The sequence below is a fragment of the Electrophorus electricus genome, chromosome 5 (assembly GCF_041902795.1).
Source record: "Electrophorus electricus isolate QZ-2024a chromosome 5, ASM4190279v1, whole genome shotgun sequence".
NCBI classification, from domain to species: domain Eukaryota; kingdom Metazoa; phylum Chordata; class Actinopteri; order Gymnotiformes; family Gymnotidae; genus Electrophorus; species Electrophorus electricus.
In genome coordinates, this window is record NC_137501.1 from 4,345,001 (window position 1) to 4,369,540 (window position 24,540).

Below are 24,540 nucleotides of genomic sequence, written 5' to 3' on the forward strand. Positions count from 1 at the left end.
CCGGGATACCTCCTCCAGCTCACCACTCATACCCACCTCACCTGCTAGAGCCTGGAACACACACACACACACACACACACACGTGCATGCATGCACACAAACAGACATAGAGAGCAACTGTAATGGTGCAGATCTTAACAAGCCTGTGGTTGACACATCCTCTCCTGACTCCGCCCACTCTCTATCTGCTTCTGAATTTTCTCACATTCCTCACAACTTGTCACTTCCGTTCACTCAACTGTTTCACTTGTATCTGTTGATCCCTTTGACTGTACTTCTCTTCCTCTCTCCCCTCACTCCTCTTTTTTCTCCCTCCCTCCTTCCTTCTCTCTCCCACAGCCTCTCTCCCTTGCTCCCGGTTTCCCTCTCTTCTGCTCTCTCTCTCTCTCTCGCTCACCCTCTGTAGTTCAGTGAGGGAGCGCTCCATGCGATGGATGAGTCCGTTGAAGCGTTCCAGCTCCTGGAGCAGGACCACGGCGGTGGGGGAGATGTCCAGGCCCAGCTTCTTACGGATCACGTCCAGGTCAAACACCTGGGGCAGCTTGTTGTGGATGTCCTGTGCCACCTGACTGATATATTCATCCCTACTGATACCACCCCCAGAGTCACCTACACACACACACACACACACACACACACACACAGACACACCATGGAAACACATTAAAGCATAACCTTTTCTTAAAGCATATAAAGCACTCTAAGGTGTGTATAGGATGGTTGTAGTAGAAACAAGTGAATGTGGTGTGGACTTGATTTGAGAAGATATAAATTAGATGGGGTGGTGTGAGGTAGAGGTAGGTGTTTGGTACTATGAGTTAAATATGATAGTGTATGATAGTGTATGGGTTAGAGGTAGGTATTTGGTCCTGTGAAGTAAGTGTGGTAGTGTGGGGTAGAGGTAGGTGTTTGGTAAGACAAAGGGGTTAGTGTGGGGTAGAGGTAGGTGTTTGGTACCGTGCGATAAAGGGGTTAGTGTGAGACAGAGGTGTTGGGTATTGTGTGGTGATCGCACCTGTTTGGGGCTGTAGCTCTATGAGGTGTGTCCACATGTCCCGAGCAGCCTGCGTGTAGTAGCCGATCTCAGCGTTGGGGTGGAGACCAAACACCTCTGGCGTGTTGGCCAGTGGCAGGGACTCGATCTCCGCTGCAGAACACAGCAAACACTTACAGTTCCAAACACTCACTGCTTCAGTTACTCATGACACCACCAGCAGTGTCCTGTCTCACAAAGGTGCATGAATGAATGTGATTCACGTAGACACAACAGACACGGACCGACATAAACGTCTTTGTAGCCATCCGGAGGGATCCTGTAGCGCACGTCTTTGTTGATGTAGAAGTGGAAGGGCTGGAAGGTGTCGAAGACAAAATCTCCCAGGTACTCATCCATATAGACGGTGAGGATCCGCCGGTCAAAGCTGTCTATTGCCCTGCCGCCGTACATCACCTGGGTTCCGACCGGAGACCGAAATAAGATCATCCAAAAATACCACATATGACACTTAATATGTCATCACCATCACTACACCCTGACACACATCAAAGCAACTAACTGAAGACTATCAGCATCCAACCTAATAATCAGTGAACTGGAGGGTGAAGGATGTAACAATCCTCAGTTCCACTTGGGTATCATTGCTCCTGGATCAGTGTGTTACCTCTCCTATCAGGTATTTGAGATCAGGGATCAGTGTGTTACCTTTCCTATCAGGTATTTGAGATCAGGGATCAGTGTGTTACCTCTCCTATCAGGTATTTGAGATCAGGGATCAGTGTGTTACCTCTCCTATCAGGTATTTGAGATCAGGGATCAGTGTGTTACCTCTCCTATCAGGTATTTGAGATCAGGGATCAGTGTGTTACCTCTCCTATCAGGTATTTGAGATCAGGGATCAGTGTGTTACCTCTCCTATCAGGTATTTGAGATCAGGGATCAGTGTGTTACCTCTCCTATCAGGTATTTAAGACTGCCCCATGGGATCCTTGCATCACACTGAGTGTGAGCTTTGGTGAGGTAGGTGTCCAGAATCTGCATACACACCTGAGACACATGTCACACACACGATGTCCTTAAACTGCAGCACTGAAGACAGTACGGTGTTTTAGAGCAGGGTACTCCTCAACAACAGGTTACCAGTTGAAATCAATGCATTACGGCAGCCAAACCTGCTCTAAGCTCACCAGGAAGTCAGACTCGTTGAAGTCGTAGGACACATTCCAGCCGATCTTGCCATACTTGCGTCTCTCCTGCACGACGGCGTGGAAGAAGGCGAGTACGTAGACCAAGCTGCGGAAGGCCGGGTGCTCACAGCTCATTAGAGCATCCAGGGGGATCTTGAAGTATGTGGCCCTCATGTTCAGCTTCAGCCCATTGGGAGGCTCTGTCACCACCTACACACACATACACACATGCACGCACATGCACGCACACACACATGCACACACACGTGCAAACACACACAAACACACACGTGCAAGCACACACACACACACACACACATGCACATGCACAGACACATGCAAACACAAACACACACACACACACAGATGCTTTTTCTGTGGGTGTTATGAAGCCACTCCAACAATGAGAGCTATCATGGTCTATATAAGAAAAACCAGGCTGTGACCATGTCTGATTATACCTGGGTACAGGTGTGTGTCCGAAACAACTCTGTACCTGGGTGCAGGAGGGTGGAGTCATTAAGTGAGTGTGTAAGCAGGGAAACGTGCGCGCCTTGTGGGTGGAGTCAGTGAGTGAGTGTGTAAGCTGGGACAGATGAGCACTTTGTGGGTGGAGTCAGCGAGTGAGTGTGCAACATGAACCCCCTTGTGGGTGGAGTCAGCAAGTGAGTGTGTAACGTGAGCCCCTTGTGGGTTGAGTCAGCGAGCGAGTGTGTAACGTGAGCCCCTTGTGGGTGGAGTCAGCGAGCGAGTGTGTAACGTGAGCCCCTTGTGGGTGGAGTCAGCGAGTGAGTGTTAACGTGAGCACCTTGAGGGACTTCTGCAGGATGCCAATGGGGAAGTCTTTGATGGGATCTGTGGTGAGCCAGAGGCGGAAGTCTGGGTGTGGCCGGGCGATGCGCTCTAGGGATTTCTCCAGGTCCTTCAACCACTTCACCAGCAGGTGGCAGTTCTGCAACATCAGCCAGTGCCCCCGAGTCACCGCCGTCTCCAGCAGCTGCAAGGCAACCTGGGAAATGGAGGAAAATCTTAGACTGTTCCAACTCCCAATAAACCATCTCTAAATACAACTGCTCCAAATCAGTGTGCTTGTGTGTGTATATGTGTGTGTCTGTCTAAGTGAATATGTGTGTGTGTGTGTGTGTACCTTCTCCTGACCCTGTCCCATGGCCAGGAACTTCAGTCTGTTAGTCCCGAACCCCGAGCGCTCGGCGAGCTTCAGCAGGTCACTGGCTGGCTCACAGCCGGGGCTCAGGATGAAGATGATGGGCGAGTTCGGGGTGCTCTGCTCCAAGATTGCCTCAAAACTGATCACTGGGGGTTGAACATATCTGACGAACACGAGGAGACGGTGGAGAGGCGAGATGGAGGGACCCAAACTTCAACAATGTTTTTGATATTAGAGAATAGGTCTTATATAACATTAGATGTTTATTTATGAGTGAGTTTGGAGTGGATGTGTTCTCGTACTTCTCTCCCATGGTAACGGTGACATAGTCGCTAACGGCGCGGTAAACACGATCCAGCCTGAAGCAGCGCAAAAGCAAAAGCTTTTGGAAGGCCGTGAGACTGTCCCTGTACTTCGTGGGGAAGAGAGCTTGCTCTGGGCTGTCCAGGTCATACCACTGTGAGAACAACAGGGGGCGACGCTGAGTGTGGTGGCCCACAGGATCAGTGATGAATGTCTGTTGGAAATGAGGAAGCACGTACCTTCTTCCAGTCACTGGGATTCGTCTCGATGTCATCAATTAAGGTGCCGAACTCCTCAGGGAACAGCTCGATTAGTCGCACAATATCCTCCCATCCCTGATCAGGCAGCCAGTCACACGGTTTCACTCTTTTGCTCTTCTCCAGAGATAGATTCCCTGCCCAAAGACAAAACCAGGCATTATTATCAAATTAATGTAAGAACTCTGTGTAGGCAGGTGAGACAATGAGACAAAATGGAGGGAGGAATAAAAGAGTGAGAGTGAGAGAGAGAGAGAGAGAGAGTGTGTGTGTGTGTGTCTCTCTGTGTCTGAGATGGAGAGAGATGTGCGTATGTGAATGCATCTGTATGAGTGGGCGTATGTGCATGTGTGTGAGTATTCGCATACATGTGGGTACATATGCATGCATGTTTGTTTGTGTGTGTGTGTGTCCATGCGTGAGTGTATGTGCATGCATGCGTCTGCATATATGTATTAGTGTGTGTATGTGTGTGTGTGTGTGTGAGGTTTTATGTGCATATGCATGTGTACAGTATGGGTGCATGCGTGAGACTGTGTGTTAAGTCAGTTTCCTGCCTTTCAGGAAGAAGTCTAGCTGTTTGTGTGGGGCGCGCCCCTCTGCCTGTTCCATCTTTATGGTCATGTTGAAGGAGAAGAGCAGCTTGTGTCTCTCAAACAGACCTGCAACGTAGCACAGGACACTCAGCTTAGAACAGTCAGCTCAGGACACTCACAGCTGCTCTACAGCTCTGATATATCACCCACCCCAGAAATAGAAGAAAAACACTAATTATACACTTCAGTTGAAGCAGAAACTTTACAGAACAAATGATAATGGCATATTACTCTGACAAACATACATGCCATGCTTCTTACACTGTTGCTGTATTAACATACTTGTATTTAAGATATGCTTATGCAGATCGAATAAGTAGACATATGAACAAATCACGGGAAGTAACGTATACACAGATGTGATCCTGAATATATATTTAAACAATTCATAGCAATTACATTTGTAGTTAATTTATTCAACACTGAGTGTCAAGTACTGATAGTTCCCTTTGCAATTCACTTAAAACATGAGGTTCAGTTTAAATCACTTTAAATGTAGTGCACTCCAAATTGTTTACATTCAGGTTAGTGGACTAAAAACCTTACAAATGAGCAATCAACAAGAAATGATGAACACAGTGTTTAATAATGAACACAGTGTTTAGTAGTGAACCTGGTGTTTATTAGTGAACACTGTTTAATAGTGAACATGGTGTTTCATAGTGAGCATGGTGTTTAGTAGTGAGCAGTGTTTAGTAGTGAACATTGTGTTTAGTAGTGAAGCGTATGTAACAGTGAACATTGTGTTTATTAGTGACCAGTGTTTAGTAGTGAACATGTTGTTTAGTAGTGAACACCGTGTTTAGTAGTAAACATGGTGTTTAGTAGTGTCAGAGTTGTGCTGTGCTGGTGCCCGGGATGTCTCCTCCAGGCTGTCCAGCCTGTGTTAGCGTTCAGTCTGTGTTAGTGTCCAGCCTGTGTTACAGTTCAGTCTGTGTTAGTGCTCAGTCTGTGTTAGTGTCCAGATTGTGTTACAGTTCAGTCTGTGTTAATGTCCAGATTGTGTTTCTGTCCAGCCTGTGTTCAGTGGTTCTTCTCACCGGTGCAGCCGTAGTTGTAGACATTGAGGGTGAGTGTGTTCATGATGTTGCTCAGCCTCTTGGTCAGGATGGAGTTGGGCAGAGACTTGCGCAGGGAGAAGTCGAACACCTCCAGGAAGGAGGCAAGGGAGTACTGGTACATGCTGTTCACCAGGGCCATCTCAGCCAGCACGAAGAACAGCAGGGCGCCGCGCTTGGCTGCCGGCCGGTAGCTGTCCCGCAGCCTGTCGATGTCGGCCGATGTGTGTTCGGCTAACTTGAGTTTCTCAAAGACCTGGCGGCCAAAAGAGAGAGATCACAGCACCATCAGATGCTGGCAGCTCAGGCAAATACAAGACAGTTCACTTTGGTCTGAGTCATGCAATGTTTATATTTACATTTATGGAATTTAGCTGACACCTTTATCCAAAAAAAACCCCCTTACGATTATGACTGAGTACAACTTGAGCAATTGAGGGTTCAGGAGCCAAACAGTGGCAACTTGGCAGTGTCAAGTACCTTAACCACTGAGCTACCACTGCCCAATGTTCCCCTCTTAGACATGAAGTTATATTCAACTGAACTCTACAGTGTGTGTGTGTGTGTGGGTGTGTTTGTAGTGTGGGACAGACAGGCAGACCTCGCTGGCCTTGGACTTGGTCTCCTCGAGTGTGTGGACAAGCTCGACGTTGTCTAGCATGTTTCCAGTGGAGGTGGTGAGCTCCCGCAGCAGTGAGTCCTCCAGGTCCTTGAGGAGACGCTTGTTGTCACTTGTCTCCTGAATCAGACGTTCGCGCTGCTCCTCCAGTTCCTTGCGCTCAAACCCCACGATGACACTGAGCAGCTGGTCCTCCAGACCCTTCAGAGTCACTGACACACACCGCATTCACTGTCACATTTTCAGCATCCAGTATAACTGTGTGTGTGTGTGTGTTCCCCGGGGACGGAGCATGTGACTCTCACCTGTGTAGTTGATGACCATGGCTTTGCCGAACACTGCAGGGGAGTATTTGGGGTTGGCTAGCTTGGTGTTGAGGTACAGTCTGAAGTTTGGGTCATAGTCCACCTCCTTGTCTCCTAGCATGATGACCTGACGACCCTCAGTGCCCATCACGTTCTTCTCCAGGACGTTGTCAATGACCGGGTCAATGTACTCGTCCACGTCTTGGAAGAGGAAGGGGAAGCCATATTTTATGGCCATCTCCAGCTGCTTCAGGAAGTCTGGATCATTGAATGAGGAGATCTGCATATGCAAATACACAAGATTTCCATATTCAAATCTGCCCATACAAACACAGATCATGAAATATAATATAGAATATACAATTATACTAACAAACAACCTAGAAATCAAGTACTTAAGATCCATGCAGAACATGCATGCAGGTGGCGAGGGTAGTGGGGTTAGGGGTTATGGTATTAATAAAAGTGGTGGGGATAGTGAGTTAGGGATTGGGTATTAATAAAGCTAGTGAGGGTAATGATTAGGGGTTAGGGTATTAATAAAGGTGGTGAGGGTGGTGATTAGACGTTAGGGTATTAATAAAGGTGGCGAAGGTAGTGATTAGGGGTTAGGGTATTAATAAAGGTGGTAGGGATAGTGAGTTAGGGGTTAGGGTATTAATAAAGGTGGTGATTAGGGGTTGGGGTATTAATAAAGGTGGTGAGGGTAGTGATTAGGGGTTAGGGTATTAATAAAGGTGGTGAGGGTAGTGATTAGGGCTTAGGGTATTAATAAAGGTGGTGATTAGGGGTTGGGGTATTAATAAAGTTGGTGAGGGCAGTGATTAGGGGTAATGGTATTAATAAAGGTGGTGAGGGTAGTGATTAGGGGTTAGGGGATCAAAGGTGGTAGTGAGTTAGGGCACCTTGAGGTTGTTCTTTTCCTCCTTCTTTTTGATCCAGCTGAGGGCCTGCTGCTGGGGGTCCACACACAGCGGGAAGCGGCTGGACCTGGTGGTCAGGATGCCGTTCTGCACTGACAGTTCATCAGGAGGGAGACCTTCTGAACCCCATCTACACACACACACACACACACACACACACACACACACACACACACACACACACACACACACACACACACACACACACACACACACACCCGCATATACACACAGATGTATATGTAATGAGACTCTCTGAAACCCACCTACAGAGACATGAAAGAGGATTTTACATATACGCACACACTCTCTCTTACACACACACACACACACACACACAGCTATATGCAATGAGACCCTCTGAAACCCACCTACAGAGACATCAAAGAGGATTTTACATCTACACACACTCTCTTACACACACACACACACACATATATATACACACAGAGCTATATGTAATGAGACCCTCTTAAACCCACCGACAGAGACATGAAAGAGGATTTTACATATACACACACACTCTCTCTTACACACACACACACACACACACACACACACACACGCACACACACTATGGTTTATGTTTCACACCTGCTGATCTCCACCTCGTCTGTAAGGAGGTTCTCCAGGCGGAAGGGCTGGCTGAGGGGAATGCCTCTCTCCAGCACGTCCCCCTGCCACACCTCGTACACCATCTCAGCACGGAAGTCCCAGCTGAAGGCTCCCTCATAGCTCAGGAAGGCGGCGCAGATCAGACAGTCTCCCAGCAGACGCACACGCTTCTCCTTCAACTCCTCCAGGTCCTCTGTCCACCTACAGACAACGACACCACACAGAACACTGCTACTCTCCTGTAACTCACCACCCCTGGCAGACTGGTTTGGATATCCAGCAGGTTAATCCAGTACTCCTCATCCCTGAAGAGCTACCAAACCGCACAGTTAAGCGTTGGTCATTCCATGGCACAGTTAATCAACTAGTGATCAGATCATCAGCGGTGAATGTGCTGGTGTACGTGTCTGTGCGTATGTCTGAAACTGGCGCTGCACTCCTCTCAAGGAGATCTACACTGCTCTTCAAAATACAAACTCGTTTTCCAGTTCGAACGCTTCCCAAATCAGCACCAGGTGATGTGATTTTCTAGGTATCGAGTACAAAGCGATCCTAACTGTAGATTAGAGCACTCAGACCTGTCCTGAACAATGTCAATACTTTCGTTATTTGTTAAAGGACATTCTGGCATTTAATTTCTGTTTAGCATTCTTAATTTGAGAAGTTTTTAAGAAACAGCCTCATTTGCAAAAGTACACTGTTCTATGTTCTTTTCAGGGGCTGCGAACATATGAAGTGTGGGATAGTGAGTGAGTGTGAGCGAGTGTGGGATATAAGTGAGTGTGTGTGAGTGTGGGATATAAGTGAGTGTGGGATATAAGTGAGTGTGTGTGAGTGTGTGTGAGTGTGGGATATAAGCGAGTGTGAACGATTGTGGGATATAAGTGAGTGTGGGATAGTGAGTGTGAGCGAGTGTGAGTGAGTGTGGGATATAAGTGTGAGTGAGTGTGGGATATAAGCGAGTGTGAGCGAGTATGGGATATACGTGAGTGTGGGACAGTGAGTGTGGGATATAAATGAGTGTGTGTGAGTGTGGGATATAAGTGAGTGTGGGATATAAGTGAGTGCGAGCGAGTGTAGGATATAAGTGAGTGTGTGTGAGTGTGGGATATAAGTGAGTGTGTGCGAGTGTGGGATATAAGCGAGGGTGTGTGAGTGTGGGATATAAGTGAGTGTGAGTGAGTATGGGATATAAGTGGGTGTGAGCGAGTGTGAGTGAGTGTGGGATATAATTGAGTGTGTGTGAGTATTGGATATAAGCGAGTGTGAGCGATTGTGGGATATAAGTGAGTGTGGGATAGTGAGTGTGGTATATAAATGAGTGTGTGTGAGTGTGGGATATAAGTGAGTGTGGGATATAAGTGAATGTGTGTGAGTGTGGGATATAAGCAAGTGTGAGCAAGTGTGGGATATAAGTGAGTGTGAGCGATTGTGGGATATAAGTGAATGTGTGCGAGTGTGGGATATAAGCGAGTGTGGGATATAAGCAAGTGTGAGCGAGTGTGGGATATAAGTGAGTTTGAGCGAATGTGGGATATAAGTGAGTGTGAGCGAGTGTGGGATATAAGTGAGTGTGTGTGAGTGTGGGATATAAGTGGGTGTGGGATAGTGAGTGTGGGATATAAATGAGTGTGTGTGAGTGTGGGATATAAGTGAGTGTGGGCTATAAGTGAGTGTGTGTGAGTGTGGGATATAAGTGAGTGTGAGCGAGTGTGGGATATAAGTGGGTGTGGGATAGTGAGTGTGGGATATAAATGAGTGTGTGTGAGTGTGGGATATAAGTGAGTGTGGGCTATAAGTGAGTGTGTGTGAGTGTGGGATATAAGTGAATGTGTGTGAGTGTGGGATATAAGTGAGTGTGAGCGATTGTGGGATATAAGTGAGTGTGGGATAGTGAGTGTGGGATATAAATGAGTGTGTGTGAGTGTGGGATATGAGCGAGTGTGGGATATAAGTGAGTGTGTGTGAGTGTGGGATATAAGTGAGTGTGTGTGAGTGTGGGATATAAGTGAGTGTGAGCGATTGTGGGATATAAGTGAGTGTGGGATAGTGAATGTGGGATATAAATGAGTGTGTGTGAGTGTGGGATATGAGCGAGTGTGGGATATAAGTGAGTGTGTGTGAGTATGGGATATAAGCGAGTGTGTGTGAGTGTGGGATATAAGTGAGTGTGAGCGATTGTGGGATATAAGTGAGTGTGGGATAGTGAGTGTGGGATATAAATGAGTGTGTGTGAGTGTGGGATATGAGCGAGTGTGGGATATAAGTGAGTGTGTGTGAGTGTGGGACATGAGCGAGTGCGGACCGTTTGTTTTCTGATCCCAGGCCTGAGATGAGCTTGTCTGCAGCGATCAGCCTGCGCTCCATAAGCTCTGCCTCCTCCTGCAGTAGCAGCTTCTCGCCTGTAGCAGCACTGTACTTGTCCCCGAGAGTGCCCAGCTCCTTCTGAATGGCGGCCAGCTCACTCTGTATCCGCTCCAGCTCTCGCTTACTCTGGAAGAAGTTCCTCTCAAGCCTGGCCACCTGGAAACAAACAAACAATCAATCAATCAAACAAACAAACATCCAAATAATGTCCCCTCCACTATGATTATCACTGTTCAAGCCTATATTCTCATTTCTCATCTGCTAGTCTCATCATCTCAGAGTATTGAAATCACGATCGTACCTTCTCTCTCTTGGGTTTAATCTCCCTGGCCACATCGCAGTAGCCCATGACAGCCTCCACAAACTTCAGCATGCCGGAGCCGGCCTTGCTGATGGCCTGCATCTCCTCGAAGGACGTGTTCAGGTTCTTCAGACGGTCTGGGAGGAGGGCGGACCCCAGCAACGGTACCGTATACGCAAAAATAAAGTACTTATCGGTAAAAAAAAAAAACCTACTGATGACAGGAAGTGACCTCGCGTGACCCCGAAGGACTCACCTCGCACCTTCTTCACCTGGCCACCACCAATGGAGTCACAGTCCATCTCCATGAGGGAGCGCAGGAAGTTGGCCTCTGACATCATGCCCTTGGCCGACTTCCAGGTGATCTCCTTATAGCCGCGCATGACCAAGATGCACTCGCACACATCCTGCACCTGTTTGGGTGGCTTGGCGAAGGACCTGCGCAGCACGGCAAGACGACAAAACCACAGGAGACCAAAAGATGAGCAGAAAATGAGACATTAGACAACAAGCCACGATGAAAGAAACTGCAACAAATGGCTGGTGTGTGATGAAGGCCAGGGTGCAGTTTGGATTCTTCCTTACTTTTGTACTTCGAGTTATATTGTGCTCAGTTTCGTCTGTCAGAACAGTAAGCGATTAACACATTAACCCATTCGTTGAGTCCCGACTCAAGTGTGATTGGAGCCGCAGTGTCTGTCAGTCTGTTGTCAGCACCGTCATGGGCAGTGGAAACAGTGAGTCACACCCACCTGACTCTGTTTCTCAGAGGTGCACCCACCTGACTCTGTTTCTCAGAGATGGAGAGGTACACCCACCTGACTCTGTTTCTCGGAGCTGGAGTGGTATGGTTAACTGACTCTATTTCTCAGAGATGGAGTGGTGCACCCACCTGACTCCGTTTCTCGGAGCTGGAGTGGTACACCCACCTGATCTCGGTGACGTCTGACTTGTCCAGGTCTTGCAGGGCCATGCGAGCTGCCTCCAGAGCAGGCAGGGCTTCTGCCAGCGAGCTCTCTGCGTCCAGCTTCTCCACCGCGATCACTTTATTCTGCTCCTCAATCTCCTTGGCCTTCTCCTCGGCGAGCTTCTTCTTCTCCTCAGCTTGTGGGGAAACAGTCAGCAGTTGGGATCAGCTCTCAGCGCTGCCTCTGTTATGGAGTGTAAGGATCTGAGGCAGTGGCTACATCTCCTCTGCTACCCGACCATCATACGTTCAACATGCACAGAGAACTAGCTTTACTCTCTCTCTGTGTAGTGCTTCCTCTGTGTCCCGTTTCCTGCATGCGGGGTGTGTGTGTGTTAGTCAGAGCAGTGCTGTGGGGTCCAGGATCAGCTGCGTGGATGCTCACCCACGGCCGTGTTGGTGGAGATGTCCTGCAGCAGCTGTTCACAGGCGGAGGATTTCTCCGCCAGAACCACCTTCTGCTCTGCCAGCTTACTGTTCAGCTCCGCCAGCTGCACGCTGGCCTCCTTCAGCTTATCAAGGCCTCCCTCTAGACGCTTACACTGAGCTACACACACACACACACACACACGCACGTCCGCACACACATATACACAGCCACAAGCATATTCACACACACCCGCGCGCGGGCACACACACACACGAATGTGCACACATTCACATATACACACCAGCACGCACACACACGCAGCACATTTACATACACACCCACACCCATGAAAGAATACACATTTACATATATATACACACACACATACAAACATGCATGCATGCAGTCACACACAAATTCACATATACACACCCACACATACACACAAATGCAAAAAGTAAAAAAAAAAAAAAAAACACTCAAAGATACATGTAGATAACATGCAGAGAGACAAACATGAATCATAGATGTATATAGATCCATGTAGACAGAAGATAGACATGACCCACGCCACACACCGAGGATGTACATGTTCTTGTCCTCCAGCAGGTTGGAGTAGGTGCTGATGAAGTCCAGGTAGTTTTTGGGGGTGACGTAGTTGCTACGGCGAAGCTTCTGCTGGAATAGGCGGCTGTACTGACCCACGGAGGAGTGCACCGTGCACACATGACCCAGCACGGCCTCAGTGTGGGCCTCAGGGATCATCGCATTCTCCCCTGCAACAGCAAAAGAACACCGCCGCCTCCATCAACACCACCACCTCCATCAACACCATCACTTCCATGAACACCATCACGTTCATAAACAGTCACTGCTATGTTAGTGTTCAGTGTTTAATAGCACTCACTGCTGTCATGGTGTTTAGGGTTTAATAGCAGTCACTGTGTAATCATGTTTGGTGTTAAATAGCAGTGACTGTGATGGTGTTTAGTGTTTAATAGTAGTCATTGCGTGATGGTGTTTAGTGTATAATAGCAGTCACTGAGTGATGGTGTTTAGTGTTTAATAGCAGTCACTGCTGTGATGCTGTTTAGTGTTTAATATCAGTTACTGTGTGATGGTGTTCAGACATCATAGTAGTCACTGTGTGATGGTGTTTAGTGTTTAATAGCAGTCACTGTGTGATGGTGTTTAGTGATTAATAGCAGTCACTGCGTGATGGTGTTTAGTGTTTAATAGCAGTCACTGTGTGATGGTGTTCAGTGTTTAATAGCAGTCACTGTGTGATGGTGTTTAGCGTTTAATAGTAGTCACTGCGTGATGGTGTTTAGTGTTTAATAGCAGTCACTGAGTGATGCTGTTTAGTGTTTAATATCAGTTACTGTGTGATGGTGTTCAGACATCATAGTAGTCACTGTGTGATGGTGTTTAGTGTTTAATAGCAGTCACTGTGTGATGGTGTTCAGTGTTTAATAGCAGTCACTGTGTGATGGTGTTTAGCGTTTAATAGCGGTCACTGTGTGATGGTGTTTGGTGTTTAATAGCAGCCACTGTGTGCTGGTGTTCAGTGTTTATATCAGTCACTGTGGGATGGTGTTTAGTGTTTATATCAGTCACTGTGGGATGGTGTTTAGTGTTTATATCAGTCACTGTGTGATGGTGTTCAGTGTTTATATCAGTCACTGTGTGATGGTGTTCAGTGTTTATATCAGTCACTGCTGTGTTATGTGTTCAGTGTTGTTGACGCACCCAGGAAAGACTGAGCAACTGCATACAAAGCCTGGGGAGGCCAAGGCAGGAACCAGTCAATACCAGTGTTATTCACCAGGCCTGTAGATCACACACACACACACACACACACACACACACACACACACACACACACACACACACACACACACACACACACACACACACACACACACACACACACACACACACACACACACACACACACACACACACAGGGATAATCAGTCCAGTGTGGATGTGATGTTATAAGGAATATATAAAGGAGCTTTTCGTCTTGTGGTACCCGGGAAGTTCCTGCAGCGCGTCCTGAGGACGTCTCCTACGGGAGACATGCCCAGCACAATGTGCAGGTTGCTGGTGCTCTTGTTCACAAAGTACTGCCACACACTGTCTTTAGAGGGTTCAGAGCCCATCTTCACAGCCTCGTCACGGATCTGGTTCACGATGGACTCCTTCTCATCATCAGGGAACAGTGCTGGAACCATACCTGTGCATGTACACACACACACACACACACACACACACACACACACACACACACACACACACACACATATATATATATATATATAAACTGTCGCAGACAGAGGCCAGTCTTAGTGTGTGTAAGCAGTGATAAGATACAAGGTCAGTCGTAGTGTGTGTAAGCTGCAGTAGTTGGAGGTCAGTTGTAGTGTGTGTAAGCTGCGGTAGTTGGAGGTCAGTCGTAGTGTGTGTAAGCTGCCGTAGTTGGAGGTCAGTCGTAGTGTGTGTAAGCTGCGGTAGTTGGAGGTCAGTCGTAGTGTGTGTAAGCTGCCGTAGTTGGAGGTCAGTCGTAGTGTGTGTAAGCTGCCGTAGTTGGAGGTCAGTCGTAGTGTGTGTAAGCTGCGGTAGTTGGAGGTCAGTCGTAGTGTGTGTAAGCTGCGGTAGTTGGAGGTCAGTCGTAGTGTGTGTAAGCTGCGGTAGTTGGAGGTCAGTCGTAGTGTGTGTAAGCTGCGGTAGTTGGAGGTCAGTCGTAGTGTGTGTAAGCTGCGGTAGTTGGAGGTCAGTCGTAGTGTGTGTAAGCTGCGGTAGTTGGAGGTCAGTCGTAGTGTGTGTAAACTGCGGTAGTTGGAGGTCAGTCGTAGTGTGTGTAAGCTGCGGTAGTTGGAGGTCAGTCGTAGTGTGTGTAAGCTGCGGTAGTTGGAGGTCAGTCGTAGTGTGTGTAAGCTGCGGTAGTTGGAGGTCAGTCGTAGTGTGTGTAAGCTGCGGTAGTTGGAGGTCAGTCGTAGTGTGTGTAAGCTGCGGTAGTTGGAGGTCAGTCGTAGTGTGTGTAAGCTGCGGTAGTTGGAGGTCAGTCGTAGTGTGTGTAAGCTGCGGTAGTTGGAGGTCAGTCGTAGTGTGTGTAAGCTGCGGTAGTTGGAGGTCAGTCGTAGTGTGTGTAAGCTGCGGTAGTTGGAGGTCAGTCGTAGTGTGTGTAAGCTGCGGTAGTTGGAGGTCAGTCGTAGTGTGTGTAAGCTGCGGTAGTTGGAGGTCAGTCGTAGTGTGTGTAAGCTGCGGTAGTTGGAGGTCAGTCGTAGTGTGTGTAAGCTGCGGTAGTTGGAGGTCAGTCGTAGTGTGTGTAAGCTGCGGTAGTTGGAGGTCAGTCGTAGTGTGTGTAAGCTGCGGTAGTTGGAGGTCAGTCGTAGTGTGTGTAAGCTGCGGTAGTTGGAGGTCAGTCGTAGTGTGTGTAAGCTGCGGTAGTTGGAGGTCAGTTGTAGTGTGTGTAAGCTGTGGTAGTCTTCTCTGGTTCTGTGTACCTGAGGTGAGCATGTTGTTGATGAGCTCCAGGAAGCCCTCCTCAGCCACGTGGGCATCCGTGAACAGGAAGACCGTTTTCCTGCCCTCCATGCCCAGTTTTAGATAAAGGCTCTTCAGGTCATCGCGGAAGCTGGACTCTGAGTAACCCCTGCTCAACACGATCTCAAACACCTGCACACACAACAGCAGCGTCAGGCCAACTCTCTTCTTTTCTGTGCTGTGAATAAGAGCTCTGTAACAGTTACCACAGGGCAAACGTGAAACCTTGTTTTTAAAAATACTTTCACTATGGCAAAATCTAAAAACATAGTAAAGGGTAATAAATGAATTTTTACTTTCAAGTCTATTGGATTGTTCTTTATATAGTGATTTAGTGATTACTGATTTTACTAACTGTATTAATTGTCAATATAGATGCTTTTTAATGTTCATGTTGCTGTAAATGTCATGGCTGAGATGACAGTTAAAACAATCATAACCATAAAGCAAACCTGTCCAAGTGCTAATTTACACAAACGCAAGAGGAAAGGTTTATTACCTCACATCCTGCCATGAAAGCAGCCAGTTTGGTCAGCGACTGTTTACCCGACCCACCCACCCCCACCAAGAGGGCGTGGCCACTGTCCATTCTGATGATGCGATGCACTCTGGTCAGGTGGTCCAGCGCGTCATCAAAAAGGACCAGATTCATCCGGGTCTTGTTTTCATTGTACTCTTCCAGGATTTCCTACAGGAAACAGGTCACACCACTGTATAGTCAGCTAGCTTTACACTGTGTGATTCCAGAAGTCTTATGCATTAGTTGCATGTCACACCGCATGAAATGTCAATGCAGAAATCTTGACCAAATTTCATACCAGACCATGTGAGTCAGACTATACAATAAAGATTTTCTAGCAATAAACCCACGATGCTAGAAAATTTCAACAATCCACTTTTGTCATTTGCAATTTTGTCATATGCATATTCTTTTTACAAAAATACACATCAAAAATGAATTCCACCTTCTACAGCATTTCCACCAATGTTTTTTCCTTTTGAACTGTGTGGTTCGTTGATTTTAAATGTGCTCTGTAGCGGGATCAAAATGTTTGCCTCTGCCAGAAGGTAATCACAGACTGTATTAGGTGCATTAAGTGTGTTTGGCTGTACATGGGCAGGGCAGGTGGTACCTGGAACAGGGCTTTGCACGCATCATAGTCCTGAATGTCCTCGTAGACTCTGGGCTCAGACTCATTCAGTGCTGTTCGGTAATCTCCAAACAGGATGGGATCTCTCGTAGCATAATCCAGCTCAGATCTGAAATGCTCCTCTATCAGACTCTTAATGTGTCCCTGGAGCTAATAATACAACAGGGTCAAAGCAGGACGTTCTTTGAAAGCTCTAATCAGAAGTCGTTTACTCGTTGGTTAGTTTTAGATACAATAACAATAGAGATTTCAAAATGAACCCCTCCTTAGAAGCTCATAACAGGCTCTCTGGCTTTGCTTCTCTGGCCAGTTCTGTTGGGTTTTAAAAGAATACAAAGGAACAGAAAGACTTATTGATGGAAAACACTCTGGAAAAACACTAATAATGAAAGTCTCAGGGCAGCTGTTGACAAAAAAATGTTAATTTACGCGTATAATACGAATACTCCTTTACAAGTTTATAATGCTAAGTGAGGCTTCACTGGGCATCTTCAGTGGGCTGCGCTCACACACCAGTGTTTTGTCAGCTTCACTGATCAGCCTGTCGTGGAAGACCCTCAGACACTCGTTTCTCCACACACGCACAAACTGCGACACCGTCATGAACCTGCAATGGTAAACGAGCACGAATCGCACATGAGCAGCGTGTGTGTGTGTGTGGGCGAACACCCGTGGAGTCTAGGAGAGGAGCATTACCTCTCCGCGCTGGTGAGTGTGAGGCCGTGGTACACCCTGGACAGATCCCTCAGGTTGAAGATGTAGTGGAACTTGGAGGGTGTTGGGGGGAGCTCTTTAATGATGGTCTTATATAGCTCCAGTGTGCAGAAGGTCAGCTGGTCGCAGATTTTCCGAATACTTTCCTCAAACGCCTATAAAAACAGCAACGCACACAGCAGAAGTGATTCACACCAAACTGGGCATCATATTGCCTCACAACATGCTGGTTTATCAACTGTTTCATGTTGTTTAGACCATTTCTATTGAACCCTTTCCTCAGAAAAGCAGAGGTCCAATTGTAAATTAATATACGTCATTGTCATCAGCTGAGGTGCCCAGAGGAAAAAAAGAACGAATTGATCGTTTTGATGAAGTTGCAATACAACAAAACCTCAACGCTGCGATGCGTTTTGGGGGAGCGTTTGATCCGCGCTTGCCGTATGACGTGGGCCCCTCACCCGAGCGTGGCCCTTGAGGATGGACGAGTAGATGAGGTGCAGGGCCTCCTCCTCCGGGAAGGGGATGCCGAAGACGCTGAACAGGGAGATGAAGCGTGGATCCACCTCGTTGCGGCCACCCCCTGCCTTTCCCATGGCTGCGACGAAGCCCAGATCCTTCAGATGTTTGCAGTTCAGCTCCTTCCCCCGGTCGTACATGCTGCCACGGTCCAGGAGCAGCTTGAGAAGAGCTATGGGCTGCTGGGTGCCGTAGTCATCCACCTGAGAAAAGGCGGGGAATAAAACCAATGTACAAACGTGGCGCATACGCCGGCAGACTGGTGACCTTCTTGTCATCTCTGTCATTTTTTTGTCTGGCTGCTGTACCGAGCCAGTGATTAACACATCATAATCACGTAAATGTTTAACACAGCACAATCTCATACTCATTAGTTCATTGTTTTGATGCCTTCGCTGTTTTTCTGAAATGTAGAAGATATTAAAAATAAAGTAAGAGTAGGTGACTAGTGCTGTATGCACTGGTCTATGCCAAGTAACCCATAGCTGTACCCGTGGCATGTTAAGGTCATCCATAAAGACGAGCAGTGTTTTCCCCGTGGGCGGGCCGTAGGTGCCCTTGGTCCTCTTCTCCACGCTGGCCTCCAAGTTCCTCTGCAGGTCCATGGACGTGGTTCTTGATGAGAAGTTGATGGTCAGAACCGACTGGAAAAAAAGCAACATTCTGTCTGAAGGGGTTGTGTATGCGTGGAGGTCTGTTTTGTTCCTGTGATACAAAAACAAGGCAAAACCATTTTGTCCAGTGGTGCCTAAAACCGGGCATGTAAACCCTGGAATTTGCTGGGTTGGTTGGGGTTTGCAGCAGTATGACAAGGTCTGCTAGTGTTTGTTTGCATTGGTTGGGGTCTGCAGCAGTATGATGAGGTCTGTTGACGTTTGTTTGGGTTGGTTGGGGTTTGCTGCAGTGTGTTGGATTTGTTGGCAGTGTGCTGAGGTTTATTTGGGGTTTGATTGGGTCTCTTGGAGTTTACAGATGTTTGTTTGGATTTGTTGGGATTTCCTGCAGTATGTTGGTGTTTATTTGGGTTTTCACACGGCGCGACGTACCGTCGTGTCTGAGTTGCGATTGCTGAGGAAGAACTGGGTGGTGGCAGTCTTGGAGGTTCCAGATTCTCCAACCAGCACCACTGGCCTCTTGATCTTCACCATCTGCTCCAACAGCCAGTTTGCACGGGTGGTGTCGACTGTGGGCACTGAGAGCAATAAGGTGAGAACACAAAACACGAGCAAACACGAGAGAGAGTAAGCACATGGAGAACACAAGGAAAGACAATTCATAATTAATAGATTTTAGCTTTAAAAAACACAGGTAAACTTTTACCAAGAATGTTGACGAATTTCCTGTCAGGATTGTGGATGTATTTAGTGACTAGTGAACTCCACGGTGCCCATTTCTTTGTGCTTACATCAAAGTGGAAGTCATAGAGAGTTGGCAGGTAACCTAAAACACACACACACACACACACCTGTGCTATCAAACCTTGATAAAACCTCGCTCGTACGTGTTTGAAGGTACAATCTGGCATTAAAAAGGGATCGAAAAAAGTAAAAACCACCAAAATAAACGGAAAGAACAGGCTGGGACGTTTCCCAACAAACCAGGTAGTTCTCCAGGGCCAGCGGGCGTTTCCTCGTCGTGAACGGTAGTGAGACAGGACAGCGTCTTAATGAAGTCGTCGAACTTCTTGCGGCTGTTGTCGAGCAACGCGGCTCCGAGAGAGCAGTAAAGCGCCTCGATGAAGAAACACTCCAACTCCTCATAGCTGAGCTCATCCCCCTCCAACAGAGCATCCAACATGACAGACAACTGCACCACCTACAAAAAGGAAAGACCATGGTGATACGGCAACGATCGCCTTCATGCTCACAGTGCTGGGCAGCGGTCAGGGTCACCAGCTGCCCTGGGGGTCAGGGGTCACCATCTCCCCCTCCCAAAAGACAGTGCTCATAAGGGAAAAAGTGCCCACTTAGAATCAAGCTCCAGCCAGGTTCTTTCCTGCTCTCTCAGGGGAGGATTATGCTATTCCCTTATATGTAGTAACGCTCTGCACGTCCTGGCGAAAGGCGTTGTGTGTCTGCGGTCTGGCCTCAATAAGTGTGGTTCTGTTTACCATGTTCAGATCGGTCTGAGGGACGATGGTCTTCAGCTTCTCTCCCTGTCTGCTGTCTACGAGACCCTCCACTATCATGTCGATGGCACTGGGCACATACTTCTCAAACAGCTTCTTCAGGTCTGCTTGTTCCTGGGCAACAAGAGCATGTTCATACACAATATGTGACCAAAAGGACATTTTCAAAACCATAAATGTGACATATAAAAGGATATATTTAAATGGAATTTGAAAACGGGACCAACTCGATCGAGCTTGCTCCTTACTTTTGCAGGCCTGTTGATAACCCACTTTTGCCAGTAGGGAGCGTAGCGGAGGTTTTTGGGGTCCACAAATACCATTCCACAACGTGACACGGTGGCAGGAGAGGCATACTGCAGATCTCCCACCTAAAATCAGACCGCAGGTACGTCTGTATGTGATGTCTAATCCACATCACGTGATGTCATGCAGTACCAGCTAGCTATGGTCACAAGGTAAGAAAAGGACCAGTAGATGGCGCTGCTAGGTGTTTGTAATAAAATTAGCACAGAATGCATGTGAAACTGAAATATTGATCTGGTCTAGTCAACAGGCATTGTTGACTAGAGACCCTGGTTTCCAAGGTTACCTCAAAAAGGAGGGCACAGTGGCTCTGGAGGCGGATCCTCTCTCCGTTAGCCAGTGTCAGGAGCTTATTGTCATCCATCACAGAGTTCATGTTCTCCACCCACAAAGCATCTACGTCGCCATCAAACAGAATGTACCTGCCAGACACAACAGCAGCTTACCACACCGGGGCTTTAGAGAAACTCGAATGCATTAAAAAAGGTCAGATTCAGTCTTGTGGTCAGTGATCCTGTGGCTGTTTTTGCTCTAGACAAAAAATGCTTTCACTACATGTTGTAGTAAATCAGGCCTGTGGATTTATAGTTGTGTTTATGACAGGCCACCTTCTCTCCTTTTTATCCGTGGGCCTGTTGATGTCTCGAAAGATGTTGGACAGAATGCCATCGGTCCAGTCTCGGGTCACCGGGTCCAGGATGCCATACAGCTCAATCACGCTCATGGCTTTGGGGTTCAGTGTGTATAACTTGGTCAACAGCCCCAACCTGCAGGCACACAGCTATTACCCAGAGACTAAACTCAGGGACTAAGCTCAGAATAAACTCAAAGACTAAATTCAGGGACTAAACTCAGAGACAGCAAGAGAGAAACCTGGTCTGGGCTTGGCACAGGGTGTTAATAACCACAGACTTCCCCCCTCCTGTGGGTCCCACCACCATGGTGGTGTGTCTGGTCATCATGGTCTCGTACATCTGGACCACTTTATCCACCTGCGGCCAGACACAGCCAAGCCAGAGCAGTACAAACAGAGCGGACGTTCATCAGACAACAGCTCACACATAACTGCTCTTTAAAAACAGGTGATGCGAGGAAATTCGTTGGAGAATAATGACAGTGACAGGTGGGACGCGTCAGTCCTGGAGAATCACACTACTGTGCAATTTTGTTTTCCTGCTCATACTTACCTGGTTAAACTGACAAGTTGTATCATTTTGAACAATCAGAAATTATTACAAAATTAAATAATAAAAGGATATATGGAAATAAAATCTGGTTGTTTACACAAACATGTTGTGAGAGAAAGCTAAGGAGAGGGCAGGTTTAGAGTGTTTGAGGAGCCACCTGATTGGGAAGGAGGATGTATTTATTCTCCTCCAGGATGGTCTCCACGGCATCGTTGAAACTTGGGTAGCGGACACGTGGGCAGTCCAGCCCTGGGAACAAGTCTGAGATCAGACCCAGGAACAGAGGAACATCCTCAAATACAAACTTAGGAAGGTTCATGTCTCTCAGAGCACGCATCAGCACCACATCCTGGGAGAAAGAGAAGGAGAGAAAGACAGAGAGCGTGAGAGTGTGAGAGCGTGAGACAGCATGAGAGAGGAAGAGAGAGAGAGAGAGAGTATGCTTAAATATGCAGATTTTAGAGATAATACATTACGATAAGTTCTATTTATAACTTTACTCGTTAGTTAAGCATCTCAGATGCTTTGTTTATGGTTTTCAGACAGTCATGTAAATGCCAGAATCTACAGTATGTACTGTTTTACTCTGTTGACTCCAGGAGTCCACATTAGGAGTTTAGAGTGGACAGAACCATTAAAGCTCCCCGCAATATTTAACGTGGCAGTCACCTCGTTAAGATCGGGCGAGCCTCTCTTCAGCTCTCCCGCCATCACTAAGACGGACTTGAGCGCTCGTAGACCAAAATCGTAGTGAGACTGTTTGGACAGCTGCTCCCGGGCCAGTTTATACAGCACGGTCATCTTCTTTGCCAGGACCTGCACTCCAAAACACTCACTCATAAGGCAACTGCGACTACAAACCGCAGAGCCTGCAAGACACGCAAAGCACAGGTTTCGTTTGCTTTGAGGGTTTTAGTGCTCATGCTGCGGTGTGGTAATGACCTTGGCCATGAGGAAGCCCTCAGAGAACAGCATGATCTCACAGATCTGCTGGAGGTCAGGGACGATGACGACCACGGGCCGGAACAGGGCCTTCACAGACTCAGGCAGCTCCGTGCGGCCGGCGTAGCCCGGGTTCATAGTGATGAAGATCCCCATTCTGGAGTCCAGGCTGATCTCCTGACCCTCAAACTACCACCAAGGCAAACAATATACTGGCATTAGTGCATTCATGACTGCGTACTGAGATTAGTGCTTTTACCACCACAAACAGGATCTGTGTTTTCCACCATGACTCTCAAACAAACTTTTACAATATTTGTTGTCCTTCATTGTAATGTAAATGACTCCATCTGTCATCACCAGAACAATTCACAAGAAACCTGAGAAAAGTGACACACCACACGCGAAACTGGTTCAGATGGACAGTTATCTAGCCTAGAGTTTCACAGAACTCAGCAGGAAGAAAGATGATTGCTCCTCGGTGTGTGAGTGACAGTAAAAGCTGATGTCTGTCTGTAAAGCGTCCTTGAGTCTGAGAAAGGCGCTATATAAATGTAAATAATAACAATAATATTAATAATAATAAGAGCGAGAGAGAGAGCGAGAGAGAGCGAGCGAGAGAGCAAGAGACAGAGAGAGAGAGAGAGAGGGAGGGAGAGGGAGAGGTAGAAGACGTGACGGACTGCATGATGTGCGGGACTCACGTGGAATCGTGTGAGGTGCAATATGAGGGCGTTGCGGATGGTCTGGATCTGGGAGGAGATGACAGACAGAACAGAGGCCTCGATGCGGTTGAACTCATCGAAACAGCCCCAGGCTCCACACTGAGCCAGGCCAGAGAAGATCTTCCCCACCGCCTACAGGGGGCGACAAAGGCCCAGTGACGGGACAGAACTGCCACCCATTCAGCCCACCATCCCATAGGAAATGTTTGGGAGGTTGCCATACACAACATGTTGTGTAAACTTGAAACAGGCCCAGTGCATTATGATAAGCAAACGTTCTTAGATATCTGTATTTTTTAGTTTCACAGTTCCTCTGGGGATTATAGCAGAGTAGAGAGTGATGAGTTCTGTTTGTGTAAACAGATAGTGTTTGTCCTTGTTTACTGTAGGAGTGGTTAAAAGCCCTGAGCAAAATGCAGCAACACTATTCTAATGCTCTGATCTAAGCTGTAAGCACCACAGCAAGTGTTGGTGTGTTTTCCAGTGCAGGTCTCTTACCATGTAATCCATGCCTTCACCACAGTTAGTGACCACGCACAGCAAGCCCAGAGCCTTGGCCAGGTCCTTAGTGGACTCCGTCTTTCCTGTACCTGCAGGCCCTGCTGGGGCTCCACCCAGGTACATAGACAAGGCCTACACACACACACACACACACACACACACACACACATATTATACATCAGGTACATAGACAGGCCTACACAGATTACACATGGGATACATACATAGACTGGGTGTGAGGTAGATACACTGAGCACACCTGTGTGAGTGTGAGGTAGAAGCGGTCGGTGAGCACACCTGTGTGAGTGTGAGGTAGATGCGGTCGGTGAGTGGAGTAATGACCAGTCGTCCATTCAGGCCCATGTACTCGTATCCATAGGAGAACTGGGCAGAGCACTGGCGCACAAACAGGTCGTCGGGCTCCCGGTCCCAGTAGAAGCGTAACTGGCTCTCCCACTCGAACTCGCGAGCGTCCGTGATACTGCACACAGTGAAGCAGGACAGCAGCGGCTCAGCTCAGCGTCCTGGACACTTTATTTCTCCTTCTGAGGGTCAGGGTGCAGAGTTTAGAGTTCCCCGGCTCAGCTCAGGCCTGACTCAGCTCTGACTCTCAGCTCCAATTCAGCTCTGATTCAGTTCTAACTCAGCTCTGACTCTCAGCTCTAACTATGTTCAGACTCAACTCTTTGAGCTCTACAGCTCAACAGCGAATCCTTCATGAGGTTACAATGTGGCGTTAGAATGGCAAATATTGAACTGTTGAGTGTAGGACCCAGACGTAATAT

At 47.7% G+C, this 24,540-nt stretch overlaps 1 protein-coding gene across 4 annotated transcripts in view; it reads right to left on the reverse strand.

Moving 5' to 3' along the window:
• dnah10 (dynein axonemal heavy chain 10) overlaps nucleotides 1-24,540 on the reverse strand; it is a 45,904-nt gene that overhangs the window by 3,000 nt on the left and 18,364 nt on the right. For 3 of the 4 annotated variants that reach the window (XM_035530155.2, XM_081715103.1, XM_081715104.1), the window contains 45 exons: nucleotides 24,053-24,236; nucleotides 23,753-23,887; nucleotides 23,234-23,386; nucleotides 22,530-22,718; nucleotides 22,257-22,403; nucleotides 21,745-21,936; nucleotides 21,274-21,392; nucleotides 21,009-21,167; nucleotides 20,687-20,822; nucleotides 20,343-20,465; nucleotides 20,077-20,208; nucleotides 19,565-19,781; nucleotides 19,287-19,406; nucleotides 19,013-19,158; nucleotides 18,458-18,610; nucleotides 17,909-18,169; nucleotides 17,430-17,602; nucleotides 17,247-17,340; nucleotides 16,716-16,883; nucleotides 16,082-16,270; nucleotides 15,543-15,714; nucleotides 14,069-14,272; nucleotides 13,783-13,863; nucleotides 12,612-12,809; nucleotides 12,049-12,210; nucleotides 11,626-11,800; nucleotides 10,953-11,134; nucleotides 10,697-10,833; nucleotides 10,334-10,551; nucleotides 8,008-8,229; nucleotides 7,396-7,543; nucleotides 6,491-6,770; nucleotides 6,168-6,397; nucleotides 5,549-5,822; nucleotides 4,470-4,574; nucleotides 3,895-4,049; nucleotides 3,655-3,809; nucleotides 3,332-3,515; nucleotides 2,993-3,193; nucleotides 2,185-2,394; nucleotides 1,949-2,044; nucleotides 1,279-1,450; nucleotides 1,016-1,147; nucleotides 398-609; nucleotides 1-51 (listed from right to left, as the gene is read on the reverse strand). The exon at nucleotides 1-51 is cut by the window's left edge and continues 117 nt beyond it. In XM_035530155.2, the coding sequence (XP_035386048.2) occupies nucleotides 1-51; nucleotides 398-609; nucleotides 1,016-1,147; nucleotides 1,279-1,450; nucleotides 1,949-2,044; nucleotides 2,185-2,394; nucleotides 2,993-3,193; nucleotides 3,332-3,515; nucleotides 3,655-3,809; nucleotides 3,895-4,049; nucleotides 4,470-4,574; nucleotides 5,549-5,822; nucleotides 6,168-6,397; nucleotides 6,491-6,770; nucleotides 7,396-7,543; nucleotides 8,008-8,229; nucleotides 10,334-10,551; nucleotides 10,697-10,833; nucleotides 10,953-11,134; nucleotides 11,626-11,800; nucleotides 12,049-12,210; nucleotides 12,612-12,809; nucleotides 13,783-13,863; nucleotides 14,069-14,272; nucleotides 15,543-15,714; nucleotides 16,082-16,270; nucleotides 16,716-16,883; nucleotides 17,247-17,340; nucleotides 17,430-17,602; nucleotides 17,909-18,169; nucleotides 18,458-18,610; nucleotides 19,013-19,158; nucleotides 19,287-19,406; nucleotides 19,565-19,781; nucleotides 20,077-20,208; nucleotides 20,343-20,465; nucleotides 20,687-20,822; nucleotides 21,009-21,167; nucleotides 21,274-21,392; nucleotides 21,745-21,936; nucleotides 22,257-22,403; nucleotides 22,530-22,718; nucleotides 23,234-23,386; nucleotides 23,753-23,887; nucleotides 24,053-24,236 (7,546 nt within the window). Of the gene's footprint in view, nucleotides 52-397; nucleotides 610-1,015; nucleotides 1,148-1,278; nucleotides 1,451-1,948; nucleotides 2,045-2,184; nucleotides 2,395-2,992; nucleotides 3,194-3,331; nucleotides 3,516-3,654; nucleotides 3,810-3,894; nucleotides 4,050-4,469; nucleotides 4,575-5,548; nucleotides 5,823-6,167; nucleotides 6,417-6,490; nucleotides 6,771-7,395; nucleotides 7,544-8,007; nucleotides 8,230-10,333; nucleotides 10,552-10,696; nucleotides 10,834-10,952; nucleotides 11,135-11,625; nucleotides 11,801-12,048; nucleotides 12,211-12,611; nucleotides 12,810-13,782; nucleotides 13,864-14,068; nucleotides 14,273-15,542; nucleotides 15,715-16,081; nucleotides 16,271-16,715; nucleotides 16,884-17,246; nucleotides 17,341-17,429; nucleotides 17,603-17,908; nucleotides 18,170-18,457; nucleotides 18,611-19,012; nucleotides 19,159-19,286; nucleotides 19,407-19,564; nucleotides 19,782-20,076; nucleotides 20,209-20,342; nucleotides 20,466-20,686; nucleotides 20,823-21,008; nucleotides 21,168-21,273; nucleotides 21,393-21,744; nucleotides 21,937-22,256; nucleotides 22,404-22,529; nucleotides 22,719-23,233; nucleotides 23,387-23,752; nucleotides 23,888-24,052; nucleotides 24,237-24,540 lie in introns of those variants that run through there. The other variant, XM_081715105.1, reaches the window with a different exon arrangement.